The 21673-nt window shown below is 43.5% G+C and overlaps 1 protein-coding gene across 1 annotated transcript in view; it reads right to left on the bottom strand.

Annotated features, from left to right (window-relative positions):
• The window catches only part of FKBP9 (FKBP prolyl isomerase 9), a 38360-nt gene that overhangs the window by 2865 nt on the left and 13822 nt on the right, over positions 1 to 21673 (bottom strand). Inside the window, exons 5-9 of the mRNA XM_027573389.2 lie at positions 18347 to 18536; positions 12018 to 12163; positions 7611 to 7797; positions 3597 to 3742; positions 914 to 1077 (exon numbers count right to left, since the gene is read on the bottom strand). Of these exons, the coding sequence (XP_027429190.2) occupies positions 914 to 1077; positions 3597 to 3742; positions 7611 to 7797; positions 12018 to 12163; positions 18347 to 18536 (833 nt within the window). The remainder of the gene's footprint in view (positions 1 to 913; positions 1078 to 3596; positions 3743 to 7610; positions 7798 to 12017; positions 12164 to 18346; positions 18537 to 21673) is intronic.

Genomic DNA, 21673 nt, shown 5'->3' with positions numbered 1-21673 from the left:
TGTGGTCTGGAAGCCAGGGAAAGAAGGCATCCTGCAAAGCAGCTGGCTTTGTCTACGTTCAAGGAGAGTGAGAAGTGACCACTGGCTGCAGCAACATGAAAGGCACCAGTCACCTCAGCAAGACCAGGTTCAGTGACATGGAGGGACAAATGACTAACAGGAGTGGGTTTAAAAGAGTTTTGCCATTTTTGCTGTGAAGAAAGCAAAGAAATAAAAGAAATGGAAAGATGCACCAAGAGAAGGGAAGAGAAGAGCATGTGAACCACCCAATAGCCAGGAAAATGCGACTGATGTCAGAGAGAAAGTGGAGAAGGCTGGACCCCTGTCCTTGACTAAGCAGATACAGAACAGGCAGAGTCGTGGAATTTAGCAGGGTGTGACAGGACAGACCACTCTACTGCCCAGCTCCACGAAGGGGCGTTTGCTACAGAAGAAAACACCCAGCACCTAGATGATCAAGACCAGGATATGCATCCTGGCTCAAACCACTGGGTAGCTGTGTGACCCTGGGCAAGCCATTTACCTTCTCTGTGCACAGCTGCTTCTTCTGAAACAGGGATGATGACTACATGGCTGCCACAAGGGTCAGGCAAGATAATACATGTGAAAAACTCTTGGCATAATGCAGGCACACAGTGAGCACCCAGGAACTGAGAATTGAATTGTGAGCCCTGGAATCAAGCCCCGTACCTCTCAGGGCTTCAGTTTCTTCAAAAAGGAACTGTGAGCTTCAATTTAGAGTGTGTGTATAGAAGTGTCTGGCACACGAGCGTGTGCAGGTTACCATCATGGCAAGAAATAGGCACAGGTGTGTCCTCCTCACTCTAGGAAGGTTTCACATTCAGAATGGACCCCTGCCCCAATAAGGCTCCCCAGGCTCCTTTAGTCCCGCTTTCCTTCAAAGGTCAGTTACCTCTTCGAGGAGGACTTCTCCATTACCATCCTTGTCGATTTCTTCAAAGAGGTTGGGTGACACCTCGCCATTCCATATGAACATGTACCCCTCAGGCAGACCAGCCACGAGCTCCAGCAGCTCAATGTCAAACACCAAGACGGCGCTGCCGGGCACTTCTCCATCTGCCTCACCAACAAGGGAAGAGACAGTGTTATACCATCAGACAGCGGGCATGCCCATCTCAACCTCCCTCCCCCGACCCAGGGTTCCAACTGCCTCCCGGGTGGCAAGCATTTCTTGTGAGAGCAAGAAAGTTCCACACCAGCAAGAGGTTTTTTCCAAACTGTAGGTAGTGACCATTAGTGGGTGATGAAATCCGTTTACAGGATGGTGACCAGCATTTTTTTTAATTAAAGAATAGAATAGATACGGGTACACTGCACCTCTTAAGAAGTTTTTATTTGAGAGAGAGAGGAAGACGGAGAAAGAGTGTGTGTGCGCACATGCAGGCGGAGGGGCAGAGGGAGAAGAAGAGAATCTCAAGCAGACTCCCCGCCGAGTGCAGAGCCCAAAGTGGGGCTCGATCCCATGAGTCATGAGATCATGACCTGAGCCACAGCCAGGAGTCAGATGCTTAACCGACTGAGCCACCCGGGTGCCCCCATGAAATTTATTTCTTACTGTATGTCTTGGTGAAGAAGTTTGAAAGCCACTACTAGAAACTATAGTTGTAGAACTTTTGAATAAATCCTACAGCAGAACCTTAAGAATAATACAGTATGCCTTAAAATCCTGATCTAAGATATGACTATAAAAACAAATTTATGAGTATATACAGTATGAGCCCAAAAGAAATTATATAAGCATATGAATATATATATATATATACATACACGTATATAATACATCTTATTTGAAATTATTATATATTATAAATACTTATATATCCCATGGTCTGATAGGGTACACATTTTTTTTTAAGTGTTTCTTCTTGGATTGGGGAGACTAGCAGGCAGTTGTGGGGCTTATTTTGTTTTGTTTTGTTTTGTTTTGTTTTAAATAAGCTCTACTAGGGCGCCTGGGTGGCTCAGTTGGTTAAGCGACTGCCTTCGGCTCAGGTCATGATCCTGGAGTCTCGGGATCGAGTCCCACATCGGGCTCCCTGCTCAGCGGGGAGTCTGCTTCTCCCTCTGACCCTCTTCCCTCTCATGCTCTCTATCTCTCATTCTCTCTCTCTCAAATAAATAAATAAAATCTTTAAAAAAAATAAATAAATAAATAAATAAATAAATAAGCTCTACTACACCCAACATGGGGCTCAAACTCACGACCCTGAGAACAAGAGTCACATGCTCCTTGGGCTGAGCCAAAAAGTAAAATTGTGAAAAAGAGAAAATCAACCCAAAGTAGATACGTATCTTTTATAAGTTAGCACTTCCCATCTCCAGAGAGTAGGAGCATAAAACATTGAAGAAGATGGGGTTCCCAAATCCCCTATGTGTAGGACTCATTTTGGCCCAAATCATGAAGTCAACCATACCAGCTGTGAGGGCAAGGTAAAGCCAATATTTCCGAACTTGACACTCATCTCTTCCGAAAGGAAATCTTCATGGATAGCTTACAGGTTCAGGAGAAGTGAAAAGCAAAGGCCGGTAGCATTCCACTGTCCCAGGAACCTGTTCCAGAAGGAAGCCTCAGCTTCACTTAACACAAATCACTAGGAAAGCTCCTTCAGGAACATTTCCCACACATGAGTTTAAAGACCCAAGGCGTTTTTTCACAGAAACTCCTGCTTTCTTAAGGAGGTGCAGGGCATTAACACTGAATTCATGGGACTCTTTAAACAAAGATGCTAAATTTAAGTATTAACTCATGACATTATTATATTATCATGTGTTATAGTATTAATATTATATTAGATATACAATAAACACATTTTAATTATATAAATTGTATAATATTATGATTATATATTCTAATATTAACTGATTAATATTAATTCTAAACCCACAGATTCTTTGGGTTTTTTTTTTTTAAGATTTTATTTATTTATTTGAGAGAGAGCATGAGAGAGAGAGAGAGAGCACATGAGAATGGGGGAGAGTGAGAGGGAGAAGCAGGCTCCCCACTGAGCAGGGAGCCCGATGTGGGACTCGATCCCGGGACTCCAGGATCATGACCTGAGCCAAAGGCAGTCGCTTAACCAACTGAGCCACCCAGCCGCCCTTTTGGGTTTTTTTTTTTTAAGTTTCTTTTTTTTTAATGATCTTATTTTTAAATAGTCTCTACACCCAATGTGGGGCTCTAACTCACAAACCCAAGATCAACAGTTGTATGTCTACCAAGAGAGCCAGCCAGGCAGCCCTGATTCTTTGGGTTTTATTTTTTTTTTTAAGATTTTATTTATTTATTTGACAAAGATAGAGAACACAAGTAGGCAGAGCAGTAGGCAGAGGGAGAGGGAGAAGGAGACTCCCTGCTGAGCAGGGAGCCCGATGCGGGGCTCGATCCCAGGACCCTGGGATCATGACCTGAGCCGAAGGCACCCGCTTAGCCGACTGAGCCACCCAGGCGCCCCATCTTTGGGTTTTAAATGGAAGAAGCATACTGTGGTTCTAAATATGGCGCCCCCCCCAAAAGCACAACATTCAGACTGTGAACATGCCCCAACACCCTGTAATGCTGTTTGTTGCTGACTCACCCACACCAGCCTCCCCATAGCCAAGGTGGGGTGGAACGACCACTGTCCGTTTCTCTCCGACGCACATCTCTCTGAGACCCATATCCATTCCCAACACAACTTGTCCAGATCCCAAAACAATATTATATGTCTTGCCTAAATTCCACCTGAAAAGGAAAGAGAAGAGTCCCCAGTTAGGTCAGCAACCCATTGGTAGTTGAGAGTGTTTTCATGAGAACACATCTACATCTCTTCCGTGATCTTTCTGCCAAAAATACAAAACCCCTGTCTAATCAGGAGAAAACATCAGACGACAAGCCCGAATTGAGAAACGTTCTGCAAAATAATGAATGTGTCATCTTCAAAAGTGTCAAGAAAATCAAGGGAAGTCCAAGGAGCCATTCCAGAGCATTGGAACATATTGAATGGGATCCTTTGGCTATAAAAGACCTTATGGGAACAACTGGCAAAACCTAGGTGGGGTCTGAGGATGAAAAGATAGTAACATACCAGTGTTAACTTTGTGGCTATAAAGTGTGTGTTGAATTATGCAGGAGCATGTCCACGTTTGTAGGAAAGGTGCACGAATGTACTCAGGGACGATGGGACATCATGGTGGCAACCCACTTCTCAATGATTCCAGGGAAAAGGAAGTCCTTTGGACTGCTCTTACAACTTTTCTCTGTATTTTAATCAATACCCCAGTAAGGAATTTTCATGAGAATTCGAAAAACACATAATAAAGACCCTGGGTTTCAGATTTAGCAAGACCTGAGTTTGAATCTTGCTTCTGCCACTTAATTGGACCTTGAGAAATAAAATCCATTTCCTCATCTAGAAACCAGAGACAGTAAGAGCCATCTCACAGGGGTGTTCTTCTAAAGAGTAAATAATAAGTCTGCTGGCAGCCAGGAGAACAAGCATAAAGAGCTCAGTAAGTGGATGGCCTTGAGGGTGTGAAGTGCTTATGTCTGTAATAGTTCTTGACTTTAGAAAAGTAACTGAAAGTTTAACTTGAGCCATGGTTGAAATTATCCTTGATGTCCACCGTCCCGGGGAAATCCACATAAATGAAAGTTGGGGCTCCATCACCTCGGTTGCTACTGAAAATAAATCTCTTCCCAAACGCATGGCACTACTGCTTTCTACCACTTCCTAAAGACGAACAATGGAGCTATTCTTCAACAGCGAGGAAGAAAAGCCTCCCCGGTATCTCGGAGTCCCCTTGATGCCCGTCACCAGGTGGCGACAGCGTGGAAGGCACAGCCCCTTTGGGTCACTTCCCCTCATCAGGCTTCCCAGCCTGCCCTGGGGGCAGGGCTACCGCCACCTTCCCTTCTGAAACTGGTTCCCAGGCCCAGGCTGGTTGTGAGGCACCCACAAACCAAAACAGGGTTTGCATTTGTCCTACCTGGGACGAAACCAAAACAAAGCCAACTCTGGCACAGGCTGCCTTGGCCCAAGGCCTGTGGGAGGGAGCAGGATGTCCTCTGTCCCGCCTCCCACACAATTCCTCCTTTGTCAGCAGCACAGAGACACCCGCACACTGCCTTCCTCCAGGGACCCTGGGGACCTCCCATGGGACTACTCCGTTTCCAAGCCTTACAGAATAGTCAAAACCTCATTTAGTCGTCAAATAACAAAGGTTTATTCTTCTGCTCTGAGGCCAATATAAACACACACAAACATTGTGCTTTCATGTATCACCTCCGAATGCCCCACTAATTCCTCTTCCTCGGATCAACTATTTATTTATTTATTTATTTATTTATTTATTTATTTATTTATTTATATTTATTATTTATTATTGATTGATTGATTGCCAGTTGTTCTCCGACATTCTCCTCGTTCCTTCTCCGCCTCCCCGGCTTCCCATCCACTGCAAGCCTCCTGCTGCCCACTTGCAGGCCACCCTCTCTGGCTCTTCGCCCACATTTCCCCTCCATCCTCTCAGCAGCCGGCGTATCTTGTGCTGATGAGAGGTGCCCACAGCGTCACCCGCCTCCTTGTTTACAGAGCCCGTGGAAGGCTTGGGGTGGGAGCAGTCTCATCTTCCTCTCCCACACACAGGAGGCAAACACCCACCATACATCCTATTTTCCCATTATTCTGAAGCTTACACCCAGAACAGAGCAGCGGGGATGCCAGATGTTACTCTTCAGTGCAGATTTACATGGAACACAAATGACTCCCATGGTCTAGAATGGAGTCTGATAAGAGGAAGGAACATCACGTGGCTCCTGGAGACTCTGCAGGAATGTTATGAATCCACCAAACATTAGAAGGCAGGAAGGCTGATTCTCCCCACCCTCCACGAGAAGCATATCCTGAACCCACTGAGAAGCAATTCCTTTGTTCATTTTCCACCCCCACTTCCCCTCACCCCCGCCCCAGAGTAAGAGCACCAGACAAGAACATGAACATTAGCAAGAGCAGTGACAGCAAGCCATTGACCTTACAGACTATTCTAAACTTGTGGACCCCAAGCTCACTTGATCCCCCAAGCAACAAGCCATGCTTCTTCTACGCTGCCCTCCAAAGGCTTCTAATATTAATGCAAGGAGGTTTGCTGTAAAGCAGGTCCTTGTAAATCTGAGCTCCGGAAGCTAGTACATAGTTCATTGATTCTATAACGCACATACTTTCACATTTTAACATCTCTGTAATTGTGATACACTTTATGATTAGCAGCATGTTAATTTGGGGGCAGCGTTTTTTTTCTTAGAGATACATAAAGTAATGTTTTTAATAATCAACACATTTTAGAAAAACACTAAATGCATTAAAATACAGGATCTCGTAGCACCAGAGAGAATGCTCTGAAGAACATGTCCCTAGGGCTCCGTCTCCATGTCTGGCTCTTGCCAGCCGCCCCCCTTCAACAATGTCACCAGAGAGGGGCAGGTGGGAGGGAGAGAAGGCCCTCCTCATGCAGCATAAATGCAGCAACACATATTTATATGAAGCCCTTCTTTCTCCCCAGTCCAAACTTAGGAATCTAAGTCAGGCTCAGTACGAAAATGGATATACTTATATAGACATATAAGGGAAGGCTGAAAATGTTTCTTTCCCAGAGAAGAGAATATTTTACTTACAATTACATTTAAAGACTCAGAAACATAAGAAGCAAGCTCCTTTTTACCAAAATTGGCCAATGATACTAGTTTATACTGTTGATTCCTACTAATAATATTTCAGATTCATCTCAATCAATTAACATTTATAAAATTCTTCCTTGGGGCGCCTGGGTGGCTCAGTCGTTAAGCTTTTGGCTCAGGTCATGATCTCAGGGTCCTGGGATCGAGTCCCGCATCGGGCTCCCTGCTCGGCGGGAGGCCTGCTTCTCCCTCTCCCACTCCCCCTGCTTGTGTTCCCTCTCTTGCCGTGTCTCTCTCTGTCAAATAAATAAAAATAAAATCTTTAAAAAATAATAATAAGTAAAAATAAAATGCTCTCTTTGTGCTATGCTCTAGGCTAGGTGTAAGGAATGAAAATATGAATAAACATGTTGGGTTTCTCTAAGGTATTCAGACCAGCAAGAGAGACAGAAACAAAAATAAATACGTTTTGCTAATAAAAATAATAACTTAAAACATTATGAGACACAGAAGTGGGAGCAGCTGATTCTTCCTAGGAATTAAGGAAAGACTTTGCAAAAAGGGAGGACATTTTAGCCTGGGCAGAAGTTGGCCAGAAGGAAGGGTTTAAGCAGTGCACATCTTTCACCACTGCACATGGCAGCTCTATGAGGCAAAAAAATGGGCCCTAACAGAAAATGAGATCAGTCAAGCAGAGCAGAGCTGACAAATACAGCCTGATGTGCCAGACTGCAGAGCTTGTAATGTAGCTGTGGGTTAATTTTTAAAGACAGCAGTCAGAAGATGACATCTGTTTTTCAGAAAGACAATTTCACAGTGAGGAAGCATGGAGAAAAAAGCTCTCAACCAGGACCTGATGAAAAGCAAACGAGAATCCTGGGAACCTATGGCTGTTATCCTCCAGGCTTATGCCCCTACTGTCCCCAGTGGCCCTTACGTGGAATCCAGCAGAGTCCCATCCAGAAGCGAGGCATTGTAGTGATACTTGAGGTAATCCCCCTTCTTACTCAGCACGGAGCAGTCAGGGGGCTTGTAGTGGGAGATGATGCTGATGGAGTCGGAAGGGTTGTGGAAGTCAATCACATGGATGTCAAACACCAGCACGGCTGAACCAGGGATGTTCCCTAAAGGTCAGACACAGGAAATTAATGAGTCCTCCAAGCGGTAGCACGCGTACCTCCCCAGTGTCACCAGGGATGTCCCCACAGACCTCCAGTGAGAAACACGGGAGACCTAGACGGGAAAACCTAGAGAATACTGGGAAACTGAAGCTGGAAGGGCCATTAGAAGTAACCTGACCCTCATGAGGAAACTGAGGCACAGATTTGCCCAGGGTCACGCAGTCAGTTAAGAACAGAGTTTGGACTATGATTCAAGAGGACAGCTACTGCCCATGGGGTCACTGAGCTTGAAAGATGTATGGCTGAGCTCCTCACAGATGAGGAAACTAAACTCAGCCACATTAAGGCTCACCTGGCTCCTACAGAAGAGGAAAGATGAGAAAATCTGCTGCAGAGTGAAAAGTCACTCCAGTCCCCCATCACTGTGCAAGAGAAACTAAAATAACAGAAACTTCACAGGGGAGAAACTCCTAGCCAAAACTGGCCCATATACACCCCTTATGATATAGTACACCTAACAACTGATAAAAGTACTTTTACAACACACCCTATCTCATCTACACAAAATTAGTATACTTTTCTTTTCCATCATCTCCACTTTTAAAAACATTACCTCACATCTGAATAATGTTTTACAGTTTACAAAGGTATTTTTCACATACACTCTCATGTTTTTAAAGATTTTATTTTTAAGTAATCTCCACACCCAATGGGAGCTTGAACTCCCAACCCCAAGATCAAGAGCCGCATGCTCTGCCGACTGAGCCAGCCAGGCGCCCCTACACTCTCTCATTAAATCCCTGCAGCTACCTTGTGGGGGATTACCATAAATCCAGGATTAGCAGATGCTCCATGAATTTAATGACCACTTCTCAGGGGGCCGGAGAGGGGCAGGGGGACACCTTAAACATATGCATCCGTGGTTAAACACACCCCTAGACCATTTCAGAGAAGCTTAAATGTAAAATCTTTGTAAATAGTATTACTTACGGGGCGCCTGGGTGGCTTGGTCAGTTAAGGATCGGACTCGGTTTTAGCACAGGTCATGCTTTCATGGGTTGTAGGATCGAGCCCCACTTAGGGCTCCACGCTCAGCGAGGAGTCTGCTTGAGATTCTCGTTCTCTCTCAGCCCCTCCCCGCCCCCCCCCCCAGCTTGCAGGTGTGCTCTCTCTCCAAAATAAGTAAATAAATCGTTTTTAAAAAATTAGTGTTACTTAGGGGCGCCTGGGTGGCTCAGTCAGTTAAGTGGCTGCCTTCAGCTCGGGTCATGATCTCAGGGTCCTGGGATCGAGCCCCACGTCCAGCTCCCTGCTCAGCAGAGAGCCTGCTTCTCCCTCTGCCTGCCACTCCCCCTGCTTGTGTTCTCTCTCTCTCTCTCTCTCTCTGTCAAATAAACAAATAAAATCTTTAAAATAAATAAATAAAAATTAGTGTTACTTAGAATCAAGGATGTATAATACTTTCATTAGCATTTTACAGATAAGAAAACCAACTCAGACAGACCTTGTTCAAGAAAACAGCACAGCTCCAGAAAGAATTCAGACTGTGAACACCTACAGCCCCCCATCCCTGCCACTTATTTTTCTGTCTGTTTCTTGGCTGCTCTCTCTAACACACACACACATACGCACAGCGGGTGCTTATTAAGTACCAAGCACACTTCTAGGTGCTTTCTATGTATTGATTTATTTAATTCTCATGATAATCCTATATTCCCAATCTTAGAGTGCTTAGAAGGTAATTTGGAAACTGGGGAACAGAAAACGAGGAAGCAAGGCTTCCACAGCGCCTCGGACAGAATCCATTCTCCCCTTCAGGGCTACAAACACAGCCAAGCATCCTAATTTCAGAGTGGACCCTGTGGAACAGAGTAGACAGCAGAGGGCCAGAGCCTTTCCAGAAGGCCTACACCCTCCCTTCCACTAACCCCGCAGGGGGAAAAATGGCCTCAATAAAATGAAATGCCAAGAATGGAGCTGGAGAACCCCATGGGGAGCCCAGCATTTCACTCCTTCCACAAATATTTATTGAATGTTTACTATGCGCTTGGCCCTGTGGTATGTCCTCCATGTCCTGACACCCTTCTGGGGTCAGTCCCTGAAGGATTAGCATTAAGTCCTATGCAAAACCCACAAAGAGGCCAGGGAGACACTAATCCAAAGAAGAAAGAGGTGCCCCCCACCTCCGCCCCTGTGCAAGAGCACCCGGGTGGTACCTGTCAGAGTGTCTCTGCCCCCAGAACAACATATGGTTTGGGACAAAGCAGCCTCATACCCACAGAATTTATGAGCATTCGGATGTTTCCCAGAGCCTTATATAATGCTTTGCAGAGCTCTGTCTCATACTTGATAGAAAGCCAAAAGGAAAAAAATAATTTAAGCAAATGTTTTCCATTAATATATTTAGAGAAACGAAGGATTAATCCTGAGGGCTTAGCAAAACACGAATACTCAGAAAGTATTTGTCTATTTCTGTATGTATTTGAGTAGAAGTTTACAGGATACAAAACAACGGAGCATCAAGACACAGACAAACAGGACATGAAGCAAGGCCTGTTGAATATGTCGTAAGCTGTGAACTGGTGTGGCTTTACAGATCAGAAACTTAATGGCGCACCTTGCTGGCCTAGTCAGTAGACCATGCGATTCTTGATCTCGGGGTGGAAAGTTTGAGCCCCACACTGGGGGTAGAGTTTACTTAAAAGGAAAAGAAAAAGAATTTATTGTATTTATTAGTGTAGGTGGATGTGTATTTTCACTTCATGGTTGTATTAGTTTCCTATTGTTACTATAACAAATTTCCACAAATTTGGTGGCTTAAAGCAATGCAGATTTATTCTCATAACTCTGGAGGGTCAAAAGTCTGAATTCAAGGTGTTGGCAGGGATGCATTCCTTTTGGAGGCTTCGAGGTAGAATCTGTTTCCTCACCTTTTCCAGCTCCCTGTAGCTGCCCTCATTCCTTAACCTGTAGCCCCTTCCTCCAACTAACTTCCAAGCCAGCAACTTAGCATTTTCTCCTCTCTCTGACCTCCTGCTTCCCTCTTACAAAGGCTCTTGTAAGTACATCAAGGCCACCTGGATGATCCAGAATAATCTCCCCATCTCAAGATCCTCACATTAATCACATCTGCAAAATCCCTTCCACTATGTGAGTTAACATATTCACACGTTCTGGGGATAGGAAGGGGACATCTTTTGGGGCTGCTATTCCGCCTACCACATCACACCAATGTTTATTCCTGCATGATGGGATTATGGGAGATTTTTATTTTCTTTCATTATCTGTATTTTCTTTTTTCTAAAGTCAACATGTATCATTTGTATAATGTTTAAAAGGGGATTTGCTGGGATGCCTGGGTGGCTCAGACAGTTAAGCATCTGCCTTCAGCTCAGGTCATGATCCCAGGGTCCCGGGATCAAGTCCCTCATTGGGCTCCTTGCTCAGCGGGAAGCCTGCTTCTCCTGCCTGCCGCTCCCCCTGCTTGTGCTCTGTCTGACAAATAAATACAATCTTTTAAAAATAAATAAACAAAATAAAAGGCGGTTTGCTATTAGAGTGACAAAAGTGTTCTAAAATCGGGTTAGGGTGATGGTTACCCAACTCACTACATTTACTAAAAGTCACTGAATTGGGGATGCCTGGGTGGTGCAGTTGGTTAAGAATCCGACTCTTGGTTTCTGCTCAGGTCACGATCTGAGGGTTGCGGGATCGAGCCCTGTGTTGGGCTCTGTGCCCAGCACGGAGTCTGCTTGAGATTCTCTCTCCCTCTCCCTCTACCCCTCCAGCTCATGCTCTCTCTCTCTTTAAAATAAATAAATAAATCTTTAAAAGTCACTGAATTGTACACTTAAAACGGGTAAATTTTATGGCATATAAATTATACCTCAATAAAACTGTTAAAAAACAAAAAACAAAAAGGGGGAGGTTTGCAATATACGTTCAAATGGCTCAACAACAACAAACAAAAAATGTAATTGGAGAAAATAAACACAGCAAGATGTTAACAGTTGATGAATCTAAGAGTTCATCTCACAGTTCTTTCAACTTTGGCGTAGGTCTAAGAATTTTCAAATAGGAAAATGGGCAGTGGAGACAAGAGGAAAGAATAGACCATTTCTAGAAACCAAAGCTGTTTGGACATTCAAGTCTTTAGTGGGACTTCTGCTTCCACATTTGGGCCCTCAAGAAGCCCTGATTGCTTGGAAGCTGCCGGCACTCACCTCTTCCTTCCTCTCCATAGCCGAGGTGAGGGGGGACCACAATCCTCCGCTTCTCGCCGATGCAAACACCCAGTAGACCTTCATCCATGCCAGCAATCACGTAGCCCTGCCCAATGTACGTGTCAAAGGTGCGGTTCCGTGAGTAGCTAGAAAAGAAGGAAAGAAAGAGGTTCCTCACAACCAACACCACAGCAGCTGGGTACGTTAGTTGGCATCACAAGGCAACAGGAAGGCAGAGCACTCCAGACCCTGGAATAGGCTGAAACTTAGAACGTGAGGACACAGCCTGGAAACATGCTCCCCTGAGACCGACATTCCCAAGAACTCACACACACAGAGTGGGAGCGGCCGTGTACAAAAACACTCCCAGAAACAAGCCCTCCATCCCTCTGGCTTGGTCAGGTTATGGATGGGAAGCACGTGACAAGAAGCAACCACACAGAAATGCAGCTACTATACATTGGACTGTGCTTGGTAACCGGGTCAAGTTAATGCAAAAAGCATCCGGGGTGGCCCTTATTAGAAACTAAGAATCTGTCACAAGGACAATGTCTCCAGTATCTAAAGAAGAGAATATCTGTATATATGAGACAGAATATTTGGATTGCCATAAAAGTAACACAAATACAGAGAGCAATTCAACTCTGCAGTCCCTACCAGAGCCTGGATGACTCTTCCTACTGTAATCCCTGCTCACCAAGCCACCTTCTGGTGAGTTACTTGGGTTTCCCAAGTGCCACTGGCAGGAGGCCCAAGCATTCTGCTCAGGGGAGAGATCCAGCCTTTGTATAAACTGCCAATTGAATCTGATTCCTGTGAGTTTGGTGAGGACAGAAATCAACTCCCCAAAGCCAGATGTTTCTAGAATAAAATAATAAAACTTAATATGCCACGTCTACTACCAAGTCTGAACCACAGTGATCTGCACTCATGTGGCAAAAAGCCTGTCCTGAAAGAGCCAGTCCATTCCACCATTACCTCAAACACAGCCAGAGGATGACTGCCTCAGAGACGATGGCCAGCCGAGTGGGGCCAGGGGGATGAAAAGACTGAGCTGCGAGGGGCTCTCCCTCCTCAGTAGCCCTCAGAGACCAAACACAAAGCCGAGGGCCGTAAAAAATGACAATAACAGATGATTCTCCTCACCCAGGAAGCCGATCATCTACAGAGCCCACCAGAAGAGGCTATGGAGAAATACCCTTTCCCCCACGTTGTGGAGTTCCAGCCCTCAGCCCCTCACATGCACCAGGAAGGCCAGGATGAGAACACAGCCAAGAAGTCTGCTTCTCTTTCTCCCTCTGCCCCTCCCCTACTTGTGTTCACTCTCTCTAACATAAATAAGTAAATTTTTTAAATGAATGAATGAATGAATAAATAAATAAAATGATGTTTTGGGGGCACCTGGCTGACTCAGGACAGCATGCAACTCTTGATCTCAGGGTCATGGGTTTCAGCCCCACATTGTGGTAGAGATTACTTAAAAAAAAAAAAAAACGGGGCGCCTGGGGGGCTCAGTCATTAAGTGTCTGCCTTCGGCTCAGGTCATGATCCCAGGGTCCTGGGATCGAGCCCCGCATCGGGCTCCCTGCTCTGCAGGAGGCCTGCTTCTCCCTCTCCCACTCCCCCTGCTTGTGTTCCCTCTCTCACTGTGTCTCTCTCTGTCAAATAAATAAATAAAAATCTTTAAAAAAAAACACAAAACTTAAAAATGCTGTTTGGAAGGTACAGGATATAGCAAGCTCTCATTCCTGTAAAAAATTAAACTGAGAGAATGTAAGTACTTCACTGTATATGTGCAGAAGACCTATGAAATTAAAAACACTGGCTCCCTGTGGAGAGAGAAGTACTTGAGTTTGAGCCTCACATTGGGTATAGAGATTACTTTAAAAAAATTAAAATCTTGGGACGCCCGGGTGGCTCAGTCGGTTAAGTGTCTGCTTTCGGCTCAGGTCATGATCCCGGGGTCCTGGGATCGAGCCCTGCATTAGGTTCCCTGCTCAGCAGGGGGCCTGCTTCTCCCTCTGCCTGCCCCTTTCCGTTTGTGTGCGCGCACTCTCTCTGACAAATAAATCTTAAAAAAAAAAATTTTAAATCTTCCAAAAAAAAAAAAGTCACATTTTAGACAAGGGAAAAATAGTTTTCAGTAAAGGGTGTTTGAAAAACTAGCTAGCCATCTGGAAAAACATAAAGTTAGATCCTTATTGTCACACTGAATACCACAATAAATTCCAGATGGATTGAAGATTTAAACATGAAAGATTTATGAACATGGAGAGACACTGTGGAAGGTTATTAATATTTACCTCAGGGGGCTAAAGGGGCTAATAGGAAATTATTATATTTTATTATACATCTTTGTATTGTTTCACTTACACAATAAGAACCTACTACTTTAAGTAGGCTCTATGCCCAACATGGAGTTTGAAATCACAAACCCAAGATCAAGAGTCACATGCTCTACCACAACTGAGCCAGCCAGGCACCCAAGAACATAATATTTTTTAAAACAGAAATTTTAATAAAGAATATTTTAAAAGGATAAAAATGTAAAACCATTAAAGGGGCTTGAGGAAAATATAAACAAATGTTTATATACTCTAGGGGAACAGATTTTTTATTTTTAGCAAGTCCCCAAAGACAGAATATACAATAATTTATATAAGAATAAAGGAAACCATAAAGGAGAAGGTAAATGTATTTAACAACATAAAAAGTTTACATTTAAATAGGTCCAAAACCACAATAAACAAAATAAAAATGCAAATAAACACAGAATATGCTTTTGATAATATACAGTCATCAATGGGTTACTATCTTTAATGTACAGAGGTCTTCATATATTCAAATCGATAAGGAAAGGACAAATACTAATACCTTCAACATAAAAACAGGCAAAAGATACAACAGATAAATCACAAAAGAAGATATACAAATGGTCTAGTAATAAACATCTGAAACAATTTCAACCTCAACAGCAATCAAGAAATTCAGATTAAAACTATAAGGTTCCATTTTTCTCCTATAAATTGGCAAAAATAATTTAAAAATGATTCTCAGTGTTACCAAGTTTGAGGGAATGGAGCACTTTTAGACAGTGATGGGGAATAAAACCTTCCCTGAGAACAATTTCATTGTATATATCAAAAACTATAAAAATACAAGTAACCTTTGACCCAGAGATTCTTCTAGAAATCTATCCCAAGGAAACAATCTTACATAGATTTAGCTGCAAAAATAATTACTGCAGCCCTACTTAGAATGTCGAAAGGTAGAAAACAACAGGTGGTGGGGCACCTGGGTGGCTCAGTTGGTTAAGCGTCTGCCTTCGGCTCAGGTCATGATCCCAGGGTCCTAGGATCGAGCCCCGCATCAGGCTCCCTGCTCAGCCAGAAGCCTGCTTCTCCCTCTCCCACTCCCCCTGCTTGTGTTCCCTCTCACGCTCTCTCTCTCTCTGTCAATTAAATAAATAAATAAAATCTTAAAAAAAAAAGAAAACAACAGGTGGTGACTCTATGTATCATGATAAGCACTGAGCAACGTGTAGAATTGCTGAATCACTAGGTTGTACACCTGAAGCTAATATAACTGTATGTCAACTACACTTCAATAACAAAAGGTAGAAAACAGTTGGGATTGATTACCTAAATTAAGGCAAATCCATATAATAGGATATTACATAGCTATCAGGATGGATTAGATCCCAATGCACTAAAATGGAAAGCTTTTTTAAAACCTAATAAAATTGTGGTTCCTTTATTTATTTTTTTTTTTTAAGATTTATTTATTTAGGGATGCCTGGGTGGCTCAGTTGGTTAAGCAGCTGCCTTTGGCCTGGGTCATGATCCCAGTGTCCTGGGATCGAGTCCCACATTGGGCTCCTTGCTCAGTAGGGAACCTACTTTTCCCTTTCTCTCCCTCTGCTTGTACTCTATCAAATAAATAAAATCTTTTTTTTTCAAATAAATAAAATCTTAAAAAAAAAGATTTATTTATTTGAGAGAGAGAGACAGAGAGAAGGCAGAGGGAGGGGCAGAGGGAGAAGGAAACAGAGAATCTCAAGCAGACTCCCCGCTGAGCACAGAGCCTGAGCTGGGCCTTGATCTCACGACCCTGAGATCATGACCTGAGCTGAAATCAAGAGTCGGACACTCAACCGACTGAGCCACTTGGGCACCCTGTGGTTCCTTTAATATGGAAAGAAATCCGGTGTACACTAGAAAAAAATGGTCTTTTAATTAGATTTTTTTCATTTTAATTAATTAATTTAATATAATTAATAGAATTCCAGGGAATGGACAGAACCGAGCTCACCAAGTAACAAGTAATAACACACACACACACTGAATGTTTTCTGTAACAGAAAAAGAATAAAGACAACTCAAATGTTCATCAGTAGGGGAATAGTTAAATTTGGAATATTCACCCAATGAAACACTATGCATACATAAAAAATAAATAATTTCTCTCTCCCTCTCTCTCTCTCTCTGTGTGTGTGTATATATATATATGTATGTACATATGTAGACATACAAGTATGTAGGTATGTATGTATTTTTTATTAAGTAGGCTTCATGCCCAGCATGGAGCGCAATGGGGGGCTTAAACTCACAACCCTGAGATCAAGACCTGAGCTGTCTCTTTATATACTAATATGGAAAAATCCCAAGGTGAAAAAAAAAGCAAGAGGCAGAGTATTCTATATACTATATACTACTATAAAGGGGAGAAAATAAGATAACATCTGTAGTTGTTTATATCTGCATTAGAAAAAAATCCACACAGGGGCGCCTGGGTGGCTCAGTTGTTAAGCGTCTGCCTTCAGCTCAGGTCATGATCCCAGAGTCCTGGGATCGAGCCCCACATCGGGCTCCCTGCACAGCAGAAAGCCTGCTTCTCCCTCTCCCATTCCCCCTGCTTGTGTTCCCTCTCTCGCTGTCTCTCTGTCAAATAAATAAATAAAATCTTAAAAAAAAAAAATCCACACAGTGGAAGAATAAAAAAGAAACTTATTAAGAAAAGTGGTTAATTTTAGGGGTGCCTGGCTGGCTCAGTCAGCTGAGTGTGCAACTCTTGATCTCAGGGTCATGAGTTCAGGCTCCACATTGGGTGTAAAGCTTACATACATACATAAATGAAAGCAGTTAATTCCAAGTGGCTAGGAGAGAGGGAGATGTGAGGTAGGCAGGGGTGGGTAATAGGACATATCTTAATACACACTTAGTTTTAATTTTGAATCATGTGACTATTACTTTTTTCCCCCAAAATCAAATGAAAATTGTAAAAGAAGACACCCTAAGAATAGGAAAGATACATTATTCGACCAAATAATACCATATAAAAATTCTTCTGTACTGTTTTTGGATGACAGAAGAAATCAGAAGTCTACAGTTTCAGAGAGACAGGTAGATTGCTGTCACTACCTGTTTGCTCCATAGGAAGCTGAAGAGGTGGTTTCCAAAGAGTTCATGCCACTTGAAAGACCAAGACAGAGCAAGCTGCCTGCTCCAGCCACCTGTACAACTGCAAGCGAAGCCTCAGAAGCAAAACAGGACTGTGAATAACAACAGAGGCATGGTAATTCACCTCTGCAGCATCAGGAAGGAAGCTGGAAGCACACAACCCATCTCCTCCAGTAGCCTTTGAAGTTCACAGAGCACTCTTTACATACCTTATCTCTTTAACCATCTCTGAGAAAGGTACCAATTATGGGGGGGGGGACACTGGTTAAGCATCTGCCTTCGATTCAGGTCATGATCCCAGGGTCCTGGGATGGAGCCCCACATGGGGCTCCCTGCTCGGCGCGAAGCCTGCTTCTCCCTCTCCCCCTCCCCCTGCTTGTGTTCCCTCTCTCGCTCTCTGTCAAATAAATAAATAAAATATTAAACACACACACACACACACACACACACTGAAGTTCAGGAAGGTCAAACACTGTCCAAAGTCACCACACACCAGGATGAGAACCCAGGGTTCCTGGCACCAAGTCTGTTCTGTTCTCATACTACCACCTGGACCTCAGTTCTGGCCACTTCCTATCCTGGATGTCATAGCTGGCTTCATACTTGGATAGTGGAGCACAGTTGTAGGGGACAGTGGGAGGGGAGGCTGAGTCTCCTGTTTTCCTGTAGACTTATATCCCACAGACCCCAAGAAGGAGACCATTCTAACAGCCTCTAAAGGAATTCAATGTCAGAAAACAAAGCTATGTTGGAGATGAAAATACTAACTACAAATCAGCATTGACAGAGTATTCAGATCATGGTCCAGCCAGAGGTAGACTGTATTTAATAAGACGCTCTGATGAGTGAAGGCTCCAGTTGTTTCCTTACCTGGAATCAAAGAAGGTGCCATCCAGAAGGGTGCCATTGTAATGATACCTGAGAAAGTCCCCACTTTGACTTCGCCGCTCACAGTTTTCTGGGACTACCTTATTCTCAATGGAAATGCCATCCTTGGGGTTATGGAGGTCCAGTAATGCAACATCAAACACCAGGGATGCCTGTCCAGGAATGTCTTTCCCTAGAGGAGAATGAAGGAAGATGATGAAATCAGGACACAAGATTTAGGAAGTACTTTTTTTTTTTAAGATTTTATTTGTTTATTTGTCAGAGAGAGAGAGAGCACAAGCAGGGGGAGCGGGCAGGCAGAGGGAGAAGCAGGCTCCCTGCTGAGCAGGAAGCCTGATGCAGGGCTCGATCCCAGAACCCCAGCATCATGACCTGAGCCAAAGGCAGATGCTTAACAGACGGAGCTACCCCGGTGCCCCCTTGGAAGTACTTTTAACAACAACTCAACTCCCACCGTGTTGGTGTTACCCATTCCTTGAAGTTTCCAAGTCAAGGAAATAAATGTTCTTTCACATGCTGGGTGGTCCCCCCTGGTGTCCAACTATGTTCTGTCACCATTGTGTCCATGGTGCCCAACCATGAGCTGGTGGATATGTTCTGAAGCCTGACTTCTTCAGAAAAAGGAGCAAACCAGTATTAATGACATGTGAGAGACTACTACAACCATATTTTCTATGCTTGTGCTGGCAAATCAAGGCTCTATGTGGGTGGTTATGCACCCACATGCAAACCTAAATACATGCCTCTGTGGGTTCCTGTTTGTGTACAAATGCAAATCAGACATTTAAAGGCATAAATTCTAAACCTTGGACCTGGTTCTACAGAATACTACACAGACTTGTTCTTTGTAACCAACAGCCCAATTTTTTTGAAAAGGCAAAATGCAAAATTCAATTTATTAAGTACATCCAAAACAAGATATAAATAAAATTAAAGCTAGCTAAGAGGGAAAAAATGGCACCCACAATGCAAAATATAAGTCCTCAAATTGCTTCTATCTCACTTCTGGATGGTACTGCTTCTTTTGGATGCTCCCACAGTGGGGACTTCGTGAATATCTGCAAAATGATCATCTACATGAAGAGATTATTGGGTACTAGCTCCTCAAGCAAAGATCAACATCAAGCAATAAATAACTCAATCCAGTCCTTTGAGATAAAGGAAGTTAACTGACAAACCACCTACCTCAACACTCTTACCTGCAATTTGTTATACCTTGCAAAGGAGAAGGCCTGGGCAAGTGAGTGACACAGCACATCAAGCCTGAGTTCCTTCAATTGGCTCCTTGACAGAGCCCACCCCCTCCCCTTCCCCTCAGGGGAATAACAAAATCTGCTGAAAGTGGCTGCTGAGTCAGCCTCTGGAATGTAAGGTGTGGTCAATCCCCAAAATGTGTGTATGGGTGTGTGTGTAACAGAATATGAATCTTTTATGCTTTTCTGCAGTTTTTAATTTAGGAAAAAAGGAAAGCCTTAAAAGTTACTCCAGAGTTGAAATTTTTCTAGCATTATCATGTACTAATTGAATATTTGGTTTTTAAATAACAACTTTATCATGATATAATTTCTATACCATACAATTCACCTATTTAAAGTTATACCCGGGGCGCCTGGGTGGCTCAGTCAGTTAAATGTCTGACTCTTGATTTTCGCTCAGGTCATGATCTCAAGAGTTGTGAGATCAAGCCCCATGTTGGGCTCGTGCTGGGTGTGGAGCCTGCTAAAGATTCTCTCTCCCTCTCTCCCCCTCTCCCTCTGCCCCTCCCCATCCTCTCTTAAATAAATAAACAAACAAACACAGTTACACCTGGAGAGCTGAGCACAGTATTAAATAATAAATATTTCAAATAAGCTATTTTAAATATTCAATGCATTAAGTATTTATTTAAAATAAATTATATTCCTCAAATCAGGCCAGGCATCTAGTTTTATTATGTATGATGTATGCATCTGGATGACATCAGAAGGATTTAAGAGCCAAGGGACATGAACTTCCACTGGCTAAGGATGAGACCACTAGAGTATCAATCAGAATAAAAGCATGTCTTGGGGAGGGGCGAATTAAGACATATTTACAGCAGTTGTTTTCAAATTTTATTTTTCTTTTAGCAAGGACTCCCCACCCTGGCTTTTTGAAGGACTGTCTGCAGATCCTCAGCAATAAAAGAGGAGGTGGACAGGGGAGAAGGCTGAGCCCCATTTCCTCCTCTCTCCTCCTGCTCTGTAGACATACAGAACCAGGAAACATAGCTTGGAAAACATTATGTCAGGGTTATTCTAAGTCCGGTACCACAGTCAGTAAACTTAAATGCATCATGTTTCCATTTTAATTCTTAACTACATATACCTGCTTGTTTAAATGTCAGAAGGTTCTCCTTGTTGTGCTAGCCTGTCAGTGTGATTAAAAACGCCTGAAATTAAAATATAAGTAACTGCGAAGTTCCATTTACCAGCCAATATTCTGTTTTCTCCCTTCAAAAAGGACACTAGTTCGAATTCATGTTTTTTTCTAACATGATGCTTTGTATCTGTCCAGAGGGAACAAATGTCACAGGTAAAACCCACCGTGGAGGTACAAATCGGGGGGGGGGGGGGATGGCAATTCTGGCATCATATACTAAATTTCTACCTTGAGATCTCCAACCTTTGGACTTTCTAGTTCAAATCTCATTTCACAGATGGGAAAATGCAGGCGGGAGAGGCTGGTGCCCAAGGTTACAGCTTATGAGGCAGTGGCAGATGCTTTACTTATGAACGCCAATGACCATGAATAAGTGGAAGTTTCCACAATTCAGTGATGAGACGGTAGATGATTTAGACTAGCACTGCCCAATGGAACTTTCTACAGTGATGGAAATGCTCTGTATCTGCACTGCCCAGGATAGTAGCCCTCGGCAACATGTGGCTCTTAAGTACAAGAAATGTGGCAGTGTGGCTAAGGCATAGAATTTTAGATTTTACTTAATTTTAGTTTATTTTAAATTTAACTATAAAGAGCCATATGTCACTAGTGGCTACTCTATTGGACAGTGCAAGTCTAGACCAAAAGGTCTGGCAGGTTTCATGTGGTAAGTTGAATTCATCACAGCAATAAAAATAAGGACAGATGAGGGGCGACTGGCTGGCTTAGAAGAGCACGCGATTCCTGATCTTAGGGTTGTGGGGCCCCACACTGGGTATGGAGATTACTTAAAAAAAAATCTTTAGGGGTGCCTGGGTGGCTCAGTCATTAGGCGTCTGCCTTCGGCTCAGGTCATGATCCGGGGTCCTGGGATCAAGCCCCGCGTCGGGCTCCCTGCTCAGTGAGGAG

This window comes from Zalophus californianus, chromosome 12 (genome assembly GCF_009762305.2).
Source record: "Zalophus californianus isolate mZalCal1 chromosome 12, mZalCal1.pri.v2, whole genome shotgun sequence".
Lineage (NCBI taxonomy): Eukaryota > Metazoa > Chordata > Mammalia > Carnivora > Otariidae > Zalophus > Zalophus californianus.
Note: the sequence above shows the minus strand (reverse complement) of the source record. Positions and strands in the feature narration are given on the sequence as shown.